We start from the raw sequence: 13839 nt of genomic DNA, 5'->3' as shown, positions 1-13839 counted from the left end.
GAGAACAGTGTCCGAGCAGACACCGGAGCCAGAGGAGGGACCAAAGCGCCGGATGAAGATGCCGGGGGACCTGCCCATGCTGACACAGGTAAGTGTTACCTGCTATTTGCCACCTCACAGTGGCGGACAGTAACTCCATCAACTTTGATGAATACCATAATTTCTATATCCCCATACTATTGTACGGGGAGTGTGGAAATTAACGCAGGGGGACTTAACCAGGAGATATCAGTGATGTCTCCTGTGTTAAGATACTTCATGAATACTAAAATAACGGTATTTAAGGAAAATGTCCTTAAAAACATTATTTTAGTGTTGATGAATAGGCCCCTTTGTCTTCCCCATGACCATCCATTATATTCCCATGAAGAGAAAATAACCGAAGGACAGTTTTTATGAATTAATAATGTATATAATTTATCTTTACTTATTTATGGTCTAAAGATGACATTCCCCATGTCCTCCTGGCCTCTCTGACATGTATACTGATACTATTGCTTCTACCATACACAGGAGCATTTACTACTCGGCATGGAGTATGCATGTGGCGGAGATTTCCATCGTCTCCTGCAGAGGAAAGGCCGCCTTACCATCCCCAGTGCAAGGTGAGGATATGGGAGAATATCTTGTTAGAGACACTGGTTAGAGGAAGGACTTTATGATAGGTGATATATTATAATGATCTATTGTATTCAGTGGAAAGGGTTCTCCTGATGTATAGAAATAGATAACACAGTATGTAATAGCATGGACTATATGCAGCAGCAGCTCCTCCTCTCTTGCCTGAGGGGGCTGCCGCTGCTGCTGGCCTGGGTCCCGGCGCCTGCTCATTGAATCAGGACCTGCGCATGCGCATAAGCGGTGGTGGCGTCGCGCATGCGCATATCACCAGTTTCTCGGGGCTGCATTGGTGGCAGCCTCAATAAGCCCTGTAGGGCTGCCCAAAAGGCAGAGCATCGGCTTCCACTGCACGCAGCTCTCTGCTGATCGCAGCACGGACCGGCAGTCCCAGGGGGAGGAGACACCTTCCCCTGGGGCTGCCTGTCTTTAGCGTGACTGGCAGGAGGCACCTCTAATAGGAAGCCACCTCCAGTCGCAGTGAAGTCAGTACAGTCACGGAGTGTACTGGCTCATTGAAGTTGCTGATTTTACTGGGGGGGCGCAGATTCGCAGCCCCTAGGTAACATCTGCCACTGAGTATAAGTCTTATACTGTAGCTTAGGATTGGGATATCAATAGTATTAGCAGTGACATACATTAGTTGTAACAGAATTGTGCAGCTGCTTTCATCAAAGTGGGCAAACACATCGCCGGTCACAGCTGGGTATTCTATACATATAATGGTCAGTGACATGAAGGTGGACTTTTACAAAGGGGCAGTTTTGTATGTGGTTGGGAAACCGCCACACATCAAATGTGATTTTTAGATCCAACCCATTTACTAATCTGTGTTTTGAAACAATTTGCATCCAGATTTGTGGTGGTTTTCAAACTCTTAAATTGCATTAGGTCCTTATATTCTGTAAGAGCCCAGCCTACACAGGATTGGGCCCTGTCCTCTAAGGGGGAACTTGAAAAACTGGTCTTAAACGTGTTACTATTTCTTTTATTTCCCCTAGAGACGCTACTTTTTACTTTATTTATCACAGGGTACTACTCTTTATTAATTATGGGGTACTACTCTTTATTAATTACGGGGGTACTACTCTTTATTAATTACGGGGGCACTACTCTTTATTAATTACGGTAGTACTACTCTTTATTAATTACGGGAGTACTACTCTTTATTAATTACGGGGGCACTACACTTTATTTTGTTAATTACGGTGGCACTACTCTTTATTTTTGCTTATAATAGGGGCATTACTCTATTTTATTTATTGCATTGCTCTACTAATTTATTTTTTATGGGGGTGCTACTCATTAATTATTATAGGGGCTCTCTTCTTTAGTTTATATACTATAGTGGTGCTACTTTTTATTCATTACAGGGCACTGCTCTTTTTATTTTATGGGGGCACAACTATTTCATTTAGTGCAGGGTAATACTTTTTATTTTATTTGTTACGGGGACATCTGTAGAGCACCAACTGTGCATACTGTTGCTTATAGTTCTACAAGAGTTTCCATAATGTTATAGTATTTTCCTGGCCCCTAATGTTGTGGAGCCCATTGTCCCTAGGACGGTACTCTTAACTTGCGGGGGCCTGATCATTTTTTCTCCATTTTTTTTTTCAGTCTACAGACAAAATAGCACAAATGGCCTGGGGTCTAGCCTCTGTCAGAGACACCTTTCTTTTTTATGACTAGTCTTGATTGGCTATATGGTTTGAGCTGCTTAATACTAGCCTAATCTATATGGTTATTATTTGTAAATATTAGGGTTATAGTTTCAGATTGGGCAGATTGATGTCTGGTTTGGGGAATGGGTTCGATTCCCGTCAGCGGCAGGCCGACATCAGCAGAGTTCCGAGCAGCGGAAGCCCGACAGCGCTGGAAATCCCGATCGTGGATAGGTGAGTATCTACTAACCTAACCTAACCCTCCTTAGGGGTGCCTAACCCTAACTTCCCCCCCAAGTGCCTAACCCTAACCACCCCCTTCCCCGCTGCCTAAACCTAAGTCCCCCGGGGGGGTGCCTAACCCTAAGTCCCCCCCGGGGGTGATTAACCCTAACCCTCCCTCCCTCTAGCCTAACCCTAAGTCCCCCCCGGGAGCCCTAAACCTAACCCTCCCCCCCCGCGGCTGTCCGCTCGCGGCGCCCGGCATCACTACGATCGGGATGCCGGGCGCCGGTCTCCCGGCGTCGGGGAAATGCGGGCGTCTACATCTAGTTGCCCGGCATTTCACCCTTGCCGGGATATGACAGTCGGGAAGCCGGCTGCCGGTATTTAGGCAGTCGGCTTCCCGATTGCTTCCCCTGGATTTGAGTTAAGAAGAAGAAATATTGGGTTTAACACCAGAAACTTAGGATAGAGCTGCGGTGGAGATGAATTTCTATGAAGGTGCTGTTTTCCTGTGCACATACAAGCTCACCTATCTAATTGAGAGATGAACACCATTAGATTAGTGATAGAGATTGGTAAAAGAAATTGATTCCATACGTTGCCTTCCATTCTGATAAATAAAGGTGACTGTAATAAAGGTGAGTGTTATAAGAAAATGACTTTCTGAGCATCATCTTGCTGGCATCAGTATAGATTGTAAGCTTGCGAGCAGGGTCCTCTTACCTTTATGTCTGTCTCTTACAACCCAGTCTTTTTTCTATTAATGTTGTCTCAAATTGTAAAGCGCAACGGAATACGCTGCGCCATATAAGAAACTGTTAATAAATAATAAACATAAATAAATAATACTCCTCTTAATAAACTCCGGGTACACACTGAGCGATGTGTACCCAGCTGCTATGTCGGTCTGACGGGCCGACGTATCGGATCATGGGTACACATCAGAACGAGGTAATGAAGGACGGAGCAATACCTAGTTCTGTCCTTCATTAGCTGCAACGGAGCTGCTTGCGATATCGTCCGGTTGGACATGCAGCACACCAACCGGACAGTGTAGCAAGTGGGCGCAGGAGCGCACATATTGGCCATACACACTGAGCGATGTGGCCGATATGTTAATCCGATTCGCACAAAATAGTCATATCGTGCCGACATCGCTCCTGTGTGTACCCGCCGTTATAAGCTATATTCAATATATAGTAATTTGCAACAACGCACAGAGGCCCTGATTCAGAGTCGGACGCTCGCTCTGAATCAGGGCCGTCCCTCCTCCTTTTTGGAGCGGCCTCCTGGCCGCTCGCATAGCTGTGGGTGACCACCCACAGCTATAGCGAGCGGCCAAAATGATGGTTGCGATGGTCAAGACCATCGGGCTTGCGACGAGACCCTTGCGGTAGGGTCTCGCTGCCGCAAGCCCTGGAGTGCTTTTGGCTCTATCAGAGGCAAACGCACTCCCAATGACATCACTAGTGATGTCAGTGGGGCCGGCCCCAGACCGTAGGCGTTCCCATGGGAACGCCTCCGTCTGGGCAGCCACGCCCCCGGCACGCCCACCAAAGGGGACATGCTGTCAATCACCATCGACAGCACTCCCCTTTTGGTGCGAGACCTATAACAACGGCTTGGCCGTCGTTATTCGGGTCTCGCGCATGCGCACGACGGAGCCGCCTCCGTCGTGCGCATGAGCACTTGGGTAACATCGACCCACTTGCGAGCGCTCAGCGCTCGTGAGCGGGTCTGAATCAGGCCCAGAGACAGAAACATCATATTAGGCAGTTGGCAAATATGAAACAAAGAATGGGGACATTTGCACAAATTCTGGGGACTGTTGGCTGGAAATCATTCATCCATTATTTAAATGTTCCAACAATGTAACTTTACTTATTTTCTATCCACCAGGTTCTACAGTGCAGAAATTGTATGTGGTTTGCAATTCCTCCATGCTAAGGGCATAGTCCATCGGTAATTATATAGTTACAATTTAGCAACAGTATAATACAGTGATATTAGTATAGAGTCTAATATACAGAATGTAATATACTTATCATGCCTGTTCCCAACTTTCTATGTGCAGGGGTGCCCCGAGGGAAGGGGGCAGTGGGTACTAATTGCTAAGGCCCAGGCTGTTGGAGGAGCCCAGTGGGGATCCAGGTCCACCACCCTCCCAGCCCCTTCTTACATATCAGCGCTGCCGCTGAGCTGTAGTCTCCTCAGCCTGCACCTAATGTGGAGGTAGGGGAGGAGCAATCAAACTGACCATGCCCCTCTCCTTGATCTGCCCCTGGCAGAGGGGCGCACTGCACCCCCCTGTGTGGCACACAGCACCACTTTGACACACCACAAATAATATTTTGCATAGTTTGTTGTAGGGGACATGGCTGCTCCTGCACATTTAGGCCCCTACAGTAACAGGGCCCACCACCGCTCTCTATGGCCCTGTCTATGTGTTATACTTTTATCATTGGCACATATTCCCACTTATATCTTACACACGCCCTCCCTTCTGCAGTGTTTTATTAGTTTCATATCATTTTTGGGTGAGGAGAGTTTTAAAAATTTGTACTTTTCTGTGCTACTAGCAGCTCAGTTCTCTGCCAACAACTGTGGGAAAAGTGGGCTGAGAAACCTCCCACCTGGTCCTGGAGGAGCTACCAGCATCTGTGATCACTGACTGATAGAGCTTTCTCTATGAAACTAGACTTGGGGGCCTATTCATCATAACTTAAAATTCAATGGAGGTAATTAAGTATAGAACTGGCATGGAGTTCTACCTAATTACTGGAGGAATTCATCATTCCTCTCTCCATAACTATCTATTCCGAAAAGCTGTCATATTTGCGATGACAGCTTTTTGGGAAATAGATAGTTTTCCCTCTCTACACTAACTTACCGTAGCTGGAATCCATGCTGCGCATGTGCTGTTACATTCGTAAACCCAGCGCATGTGCAGCACTACCTACAGCTACGTTAATTTTGTGTATCCCCCAACCCCACCTCCCCCCCGTCCCGCACTTACCTGCCCGCGCAGAAGCCTCCGGCTACGTCCTGCTGGTCTGACACGTGGTCTCCCAGCAGACCACAGTACAGTTTAGAAATAAAACTTTTTTTTTCTTTCTAAACTTTATTCATTGTGTTCTGCTGGGAGACCACAGTTGTCCGATCAACCACCAGAGCCAGAGGAGGGAACAGAGCGCCGGAGGAAGACGCCGGGGGACCTCTCCAGCTGGAAGCAGGTAAGTCTCACCTGCTATTCACCACTTCACAGTGGCGGATACAGTACCTCCATCAAATTCCAAAAATACATAATTTTCGGAATTTGATGAATACCATAATTTCCACATAGTGTGGAAATTAATGCAGGGGGACTTAGCAAGAAGATATCAGTGATATCTCCTGTGTTAAGATACTTCATGTATACTAAAATAACATTAATTAAGGAAAATGTCCTTAAAAACGTTATTTTAGTGTTGATGAATAGGCCTCTTGGGCATACCAATATAGGATAGAAAACTAACCATTAAATACAATGAGCTAATAGTGCTATATTTCTTTTCCTGCACTAAAGACCAAACTGGTACCAAGTCTCTGTAAGGTATTAGAAAAGAAAATGCTCTGAGCCAAAAAAACAGAGGCTGATAGCAGCTATAAGATGCAGTGAATACATCTGTGAGTTAGAACAGTATACACTGGCCAGCAAGGTGGCCAAGGGCAGAAGATTTACAAGGTCAGCAGGCTGGCCACTGTTATAATCACATTTTTTCACATAAGTGCTAAGGCACACATACCAACACCATTAAAATGCATAAAACATGTATGTGTTATACAGATGGGATTAGAGCCTATAGATATGATAATGAGAATATGTGGCCAAGAGGATGGGAAAATAAACCCTGTACACTAGTAACAGGACAGGCTCTACTGGTTATATATTATGTGGGGTCACTGTTTAGGGATAATGTACTGGGAACACTTCTGGTATAATGTGTGGGGACACTACTGAGTTAATGTATAGGAGTAGGAACAATAATGATGGGAATAGTAAATTGGGCTTGCTGAGGGCATGGCAGAGGCATGCTACTAAATTTGTGCCAAAACAGCTTTTGCCACCTCTGCTTGCAGCAATAAATGGAATCCTGTGCAGGGCACAAAGGCTCTGTAACCCCATCACTGCTGAGCATAGTTTGGTACTCTTTGGGCTGCTTATATTAAACTGTTAATATCAGTAATTATTCATGCAGTACCCACACAAATTAGCATTGCAAATGTTAATGGTCTAAGTAGGGCTCTACTTATTAAATAACATTGAATGCTGCTGAACACATACCAATGTACATGAAATAGTGGGATCACAAGGACACTAACCTAACACTGAATACAATAGGAGCTGACACTCTAGTCCCTGCTTCTAACTATAAATTCAAAATTACAGATATTTAGAAAATACACATATAAAGTATAATATAATTCTATATATAAAAGTAAATCATGTTTATATAAAAGCATAGTGCATACAAAGATTTGATTTTCTTTACAGAGACCTCAAGCCAGAGAACATCTTAGTGGCTGAAACGGGCAACATCAAGATCGCCGACTTCGGTCTCGCTATTGAGAACATGCACGGAGACCGGAGAGCCACTGGCTGTGTTGGGACACGTGGCTACATCGCTCCTGAGGTGAGGTGCACATGGGTTTCCTACTGGTTACTACACACGTTGGGCCTGATTCTAATGCTGGGCACACACTTTTCGATATATCGTTGTGTTCAATCAATGAACGATATATCGCGAGTGCATCGGCAGGTTGGACACCAGATATGTCTGTGGACGATGTAATTCACAGGCATATCAGGTCAAACCTGCAGCTGACTGTCCATTCGCTTGCTGCAAGGACCGCTAACACTGACATCTCAACTGGATGGGCAAATTTAAATGCCCACCCAGTTGTGAAAGCAGCCCAGATATGTTGAGCTGCCAATTGGTAAGTGTGTATAGGTTACCAATCGGCAGCTCTGATGGCAGATCGGTTTGTTCACTGACCCGTCATCTCAGTGTGTACCCAGCATAAGTTACATGTAACCCCATATGTGGCCGCATCTAGCCAAATTGAGCAAACTGGGCATGCACTGTAGTACACAATTACATCTTTGCGTAGTTATGGGTGATTTTGTATCTTATTGATGTCGGCCATTTCTCTCCATACAAGAATGAGTGTATCTGGGTGATAACTGGGTGGAAGCACAGAAGAGGACTGGCTTATGGGAGAGTCATGGGAGAGTCATGCAAATGCCTGAGGGACACCTATTTTACACCGATCTGTTGCTCTAAGCATAGGGTACAGTAGGTGCAAGTGGCAACACTGATGATGACAGCTACTCAAGCAGACAGAACACAGGGCCTGATTCAGAGCCAGACGCTATTTGCGCTCGCTCGTTCAGAAAAAGGGGCCGGCTATTTAAATTGAGCGCTCGCTCTTTGCGGTCTGTTGACGCCTCTATGTCTGAGCGAACGAACGAAACATGCGCTCGCTATTTTGTAAAGACGCCCCCTGGCCGCTCGCATCCTACGTCATCTCCGCTATTTATTTGATTAATCGAGTACATCGAAAGGCGTCTGAACTGCTCGCAGTGCTTGTGGTAGGATTTTTCTACCGCAATCATGCGTACAGTTCAGGCTAAGAGACAACCAAGTGACGTGGCCGATGACGCTGCTTTGTTAATTATGCACACCCTTAAAACGCCCGTTTTGACCATTTGGCACGCCTGCGTTCGGATCTCCACTCCCCGTTTTCAAGCACCTTCCCCTGTTACCACCCACAAACGCCTCATCCTGTCACTCAAATTAGCAGGCACTCGCTATTTTGCGAACACACGATTTCCGACCACACTGACTGGTTGGCGCATGCGCATTACGACCCATACGCATGCGCAGATGTGCGAACATCGCTCGGAGCGAACGAGCGGCCGCTTACGAGTGGCTCTGAATGAGGCCCACGTGGCTCTGAATGAGGCCCACAGTGTGGTGGCGTGATGCATAAGCATGAAGACACGCATGTAATTGCATTAGCTTTCCGTTATATCATTAGGAATGCAGCCGTCATTCAGCTGCTATTACCACCCAGGCTTACACAGTCTGGGGAGGAGAGTACGCTTTCTTTGTGTCACCTACTAACTGAAAGACACAAAGCAAAGTACATATATAGATTTCCATACATATTCTGGCAATATATTCTTTAAGCACACACAATACACATCAGAATTTTAGTGTAACAGAACATAGAGATCTGTAAGACTTTAATTGTGTAATTACAATACATAAAATTAAGATATAATACAATCTTTTTGGATAAAGCATTATTACCTAATCCAATTAGATTGATCGATGTAACCATCTACATTAGAATGCATTTAATCTATTATTTTCACCACACTCTTGAATCTTTAACAATCCTATAACAACTAAGTAGATGAAATGATTGGATTGGCTTGTGACATGTTTGTCCAACTTTAGTCCAATAGCTGAATTAATGAATTCTGAATTCTTGTATGGAGAGAAATAGCCGACATTCATCAGACTCGGAATTAATTAACTTTATTGTTCATGTATTATTTTTATATTATTTAGCAACTTTTTTATTTGCCAACTTTCAATAAATTCCAATATTAATAAAAATAAACAATTTAAGTAATGCATGGAGCCAAAATATAAGCCAGGATACATTCCCTGGAATGTGACATATTAAAGTTTATAGATTTTAGATATTAAGGCGAAAGAGTAACTAGAAGAGGAAAGGACGATGAGCCCTTCTAGAACTCAGATACAAGGGATTAGCAGGTTGTAGCTTTCATTCCTTAAACAAATGGAGGATTTAGTAACATTATCCATACTTACCTACTCTAACACAAGGTACGGGAGGCTCCCTATTATTCGTGTAGTACCCTGCACCCCCTGAAGAGTGGCCGGATCTCCCGCATGCCCCCATTTCCTAGTGAAGTGGGCAGTATAACGGGAATCACTGGTCTGTACAGGGCCAGTGCAAGGTTTCTTGGCACCCTCGGCAAAGCTTTAGCCTGGCCCTCTTTGACAGTATTATTTATTTATTTATTTATTAACAGTTTGTTATATAGCGCAGCAAGTTCCGTTGCACTTTACAATTTGAATCAACATTAACATTATACTGGGTTGTAAAAGACAGACATACATTCATATACATAAGGGTAAGAGGGCCCTGCTCGCAAGCTTAAGGGTCCAAAGTGCACATGACTGTGCATAGTCACTTTTACACATGTTCATTTTCACAGCATACACAGTGTAACTTCACACAACATATTCTAAACAGGTGCACATTCAACACCGCATCAGCACCATAGTTCATACTGAATATTAGATTGATCATGAAGTTATGATCCATCCAATGTTCAATACAACTTTTGTTGTATTGAACGTTTTTTGGATTGTTTCTAAAAACTCTCACTTTAGTAAATATACCCCATGATGTGGAATAGTATTATTACAAAAGTTGTATTGAACATTGGATGGATCATAACTTCATGATCAATCTAATATTCAGTATGAACTATGGTGCTGATGCGGTGTTGAATGTGCACCTGTTTAGAATATGTTGTGTGAATTTACACTGTGTATGTATGTATGTAAATGAGAGTTTTTAGAAATGGAAATGTTACCCATAGCAACCAATCAGATTCTAGTTAACATTTAACTAGCACCCTCTAGAAGATACTAGCTAGAATTTGATTAGTTGCTATGGGAAACATCTCCATTTCTAAAAACTCTTACTTTAGTAAATATAACCCCATGTGTGAGCTGCCCCAGAAAGTGTCTGACTGTAGTTTGGGCTGAATATACCACAAATGGTTATAAATACCCCAGGTCACCTATGTACTTTCAAAGAGGGGGAGAGGGGAAGAGGATAGACACTGCTACCTGCCTGCAATGCTGAACCAGCCAGGCATGTTATACATGAATAGAAGAAAAGGGGGAAAGTACGGGTGCAGCAGCTGTCTATATAATCTGCTTCTGCTGTCAGTACTAAGTAACAAAAGGGTGTCTCTTTTAGAGACTTCTATCATGTTTGTGCTAGTGACCTCAGTCACCTCAGCGGCGCCCCTCAGGAGCCGGAGCCCTTAGGCAGCCTTAGGCAGCCCTGGGTCTGTAGGAAGATGACTGGGATAAAATGACAGGATTGTGTAATTTTAGCTCCACCCCCTCCCCACAGACCCGCGATTTGTAGCATTTTGGGCAGCTGCGTCTCCTCTCCCTGCTTCTCCCCCAGACAAAGCCTTCACATTAGACAAATATTACTCGTTATCAGGAATTCTTAGTTACGATTCAGGTTCAGACATGGTAATACCTTCTTATAAATGTACCGTTGTTTTATATTTTTTAAGACCACTGGTGACCCAGCACCATACTTGCCTGCACACTGCGGGGGGCGTGGCCAGACACTGATGCCAGATTGGGGCGGAGCCAAGGTTGGGGCCGCACGATCGCATCATCATGACCCCGCCCCCCTCTTCACAATGCCAACATTAAAGGTATTGTGAAGCAGGGGGCTGGGCTGCGATGACTCGATTCAGCGCGAATCGCGTCATTGCCCCCTGCCGCTGCGGGGATTTCTATTAGTGGACGGGGGGCAGACAGCAGCCGGGAGGCTTGCCTGGCTTTCCGGGGGTCCGGAGCGGCACCCAATATTCGGGAGGCTCACGACCAAATCGGAGAGTAGGTAAGCCTGCCCAGCACTGGAGAGAGCTAGTCTCCATACCCAGTCACCCTGCTTTAACAGCACCAAGCACTGGCTATAGCACTGGCGCTGGTTACATATTTGTTATCTATTTAGCTTTTCAGCATGAAGTGATTTATTATGTTAGGTCTTAAGATGTCACTAAATAAATATTAAGAAATGTCGAGCAAGGTAGGAGACCAAGACAGTAACTATTATTATATTCCCTAATATTCCAGGCAGGGCCGGCCCTAGCCCAAATTTTTTGGTAAGCAAATATATTTTTGGGCAACCCTAAGCATATTGTTGCGCGCACCCAAAATAATTTAGGGGCTGTGGTCTCATGGGAAAAGCCATACCCACAAGCCACCCCCCATTCTTGTCACACTTGATGCATGCCCAGCACTCCGGGATCTGCTGGACATGCCCCCAGTCCCTCTCTCCAGTGATTAGATGCGGCGCGCATGTGTACTGTATTTATTCACAGCTTGCTCAAAGCAGCTACCCGCCTTTTCATTTTACTATGCAGGTGTATAGAGGTCACCCATTGTCACACACACCAGTCAGACGTTGTCTAGTATACCCACAGCAGTCACCAATTGTCTCACATGCGCACACACACACAGCAGCCAGATATTGTCACATACACAGCAGCCATTGTCACACACACAGCACCCAGACATTGTCACATACACAGCACCCAGACATTGTCACATACACAGCTGCCAGACATTGTCACACACACAGCAGCCAGATATTGTCACACACACAGCACCCAGACATTGTCACATACCCAGCAGCCATTGTCACACACACAGCACCCAGACATTGTCATACACACAGCAGCCAGACATGGTCACATACACAGCGGCCATTGTCACATACACAGCAGCCATTGTCACATACACAGCACCGAGATATTGTCACATACACAGCAGCCATTGTCACATACACAGCAGCCAAACATTGTCACATACACAGCAGACATTGTCACACAGCACCCAGACATTGTCACATACACAACAGCCAGATATTGTCACACACACAGCACCCAGACATTGTCACATACACAGCTGCCAGACATTGTCAAACACATAGCACCCATTGTCACACACACAGCAGCCGGACATTGTAACATACACAGCAGCCTGTCACACACACAGCACCCAGACATTGTCACATACACAGCAGCCGGACATTGTCACACACACAGCACCCAGACATTGTCACATACACAGCAGCCTGTCACACACACAGCACCCAGACATTGTCACACACACAGCACCCAGACATTGTCACATCCACAGCAGCCAGATATTGTCACATACACAGCAGCCATTGTCACACACAGCACCCAGACATTGTCACACACACAGCACCCAGATATTGTCACACACACAGCAGCCAGATATTGTCACATACACAGCAGCCATTGTCACACACAGCACCCAGAAATTGTCACACACACAGCAGCCAGATATTGTCACATACACAGCAGCCATTGACACACACAGCAGCCAGATATTGTCACATACGCAGCAGCCATTGTCACACACACAGCAGCCAGATATTGTCACATACACAGCAGCCATTGACACACACAGCAGCCAGATATTGTCACATACGCAGCAGCCATTGTCACACACACAGCAGCCAGATATCGTCACACACACAGCACCCAGACATTGTCACATACACACCTGCCTGACATTGTCAAACACACAGCACCCATGGTCACACACACAGCACCCATGGTCACACACACAGCAGCCGGACATTGTCACACACACAGCACCCAGACATTGTCACATACACAGCAGCCTGTCACACACACAGCACCCAGACATTGTCACACACAGCACCCAGACATTGTCACATCCACAGCAGACATTGTCACACAGCACCCAGACATTGTCACACACACAGCAGCCAGATATTGTCATATACACAGCAGCCATTGTCACACACACAGCAGTTACCCATTCTCTCTCTCACACACAGCAGCCATTGTCACAAACACAGCAGCCGGACATTGTCACATACACAGCAGCCAGACATTGTCACATACACAGCAGCCAGATATTGTCACATACACAGCAGCCGGACATTGTCACATACACAGCAGCCTGTCACACACAGCAGCACCCAGACATTGTCACACACACAGCACCCAGACATTGTCACACACACAGCAGCCAGATATTGTCACATACACAGCAGCCATTGTCACACACACAGCAGCCGGACATTGTCACATACACAGCAGCCTGTCACACACACAGCAGCACCCAGACATTGTCACACACACAGCAGCCATTGTCACACACACAACAGCCGGACATTGTCACATACACAGCAGCCATTGTCACACACACAGCACCCAGACATTGTCACACACACAGCAGTTGGACATTGTCACACACACAGCACCCAGACATTGTCACACACACAGCACCCAGACATTGTCACATCCACAGCAGCCAGACATTGTCACATACACAGCAGCCATTGTCACACACAGCACCCAGATATTGTCACACACACAGCAGCCAGATATTGTCACATACACAGCAGCCATTGTCACACACAGCACCCA

General features: G+C 45.7%; 1 protein-coding gene across 1 annotated transcript in view; it reads left to right on the top strand.

Moving 5' to 3' along the window:
- The window catches only part of LOC148479057 (protein kinase C delta type-like), a 65543-nt gene that overhangs the window by 37904 nt on the left and 13800 nt on the right, over nt 1-13839 (top strand). Inside the window, exons 4-6 of the mRNA XM_088455012.1 lie at nt 514-605; nt 4407-4469; nt 7042-7180. Of these exons, the coding sequence (XP_088311138.1) occupies nt 514-605; nt 4407-4469; nt 7042-7180 (294 nt within the window). The remainder of the gene's footprint in view (nt 1-513; nt 606-4406; nt 4470-7041; nt 7181-13839) is intronic.

The sequence above is a fragment of the Taudactylus pleione genome, unplaced genomic scaffold, assembly GCF_031769625.1.
Source record: "Taudactylus pleione unplaced genomic scaffold, aTauple2 ptg000641l, whole genome shotgun sequence".
Lineage (NCBI taxonomy): Eukaryota > Metazoa > Chordata > Amphibia > Anura > Myobatrachidae > Taudactylus > Taudactylus pleione.
This window is presented reverse-complemented; position numbering and strand designations above follow the sequence as displayed.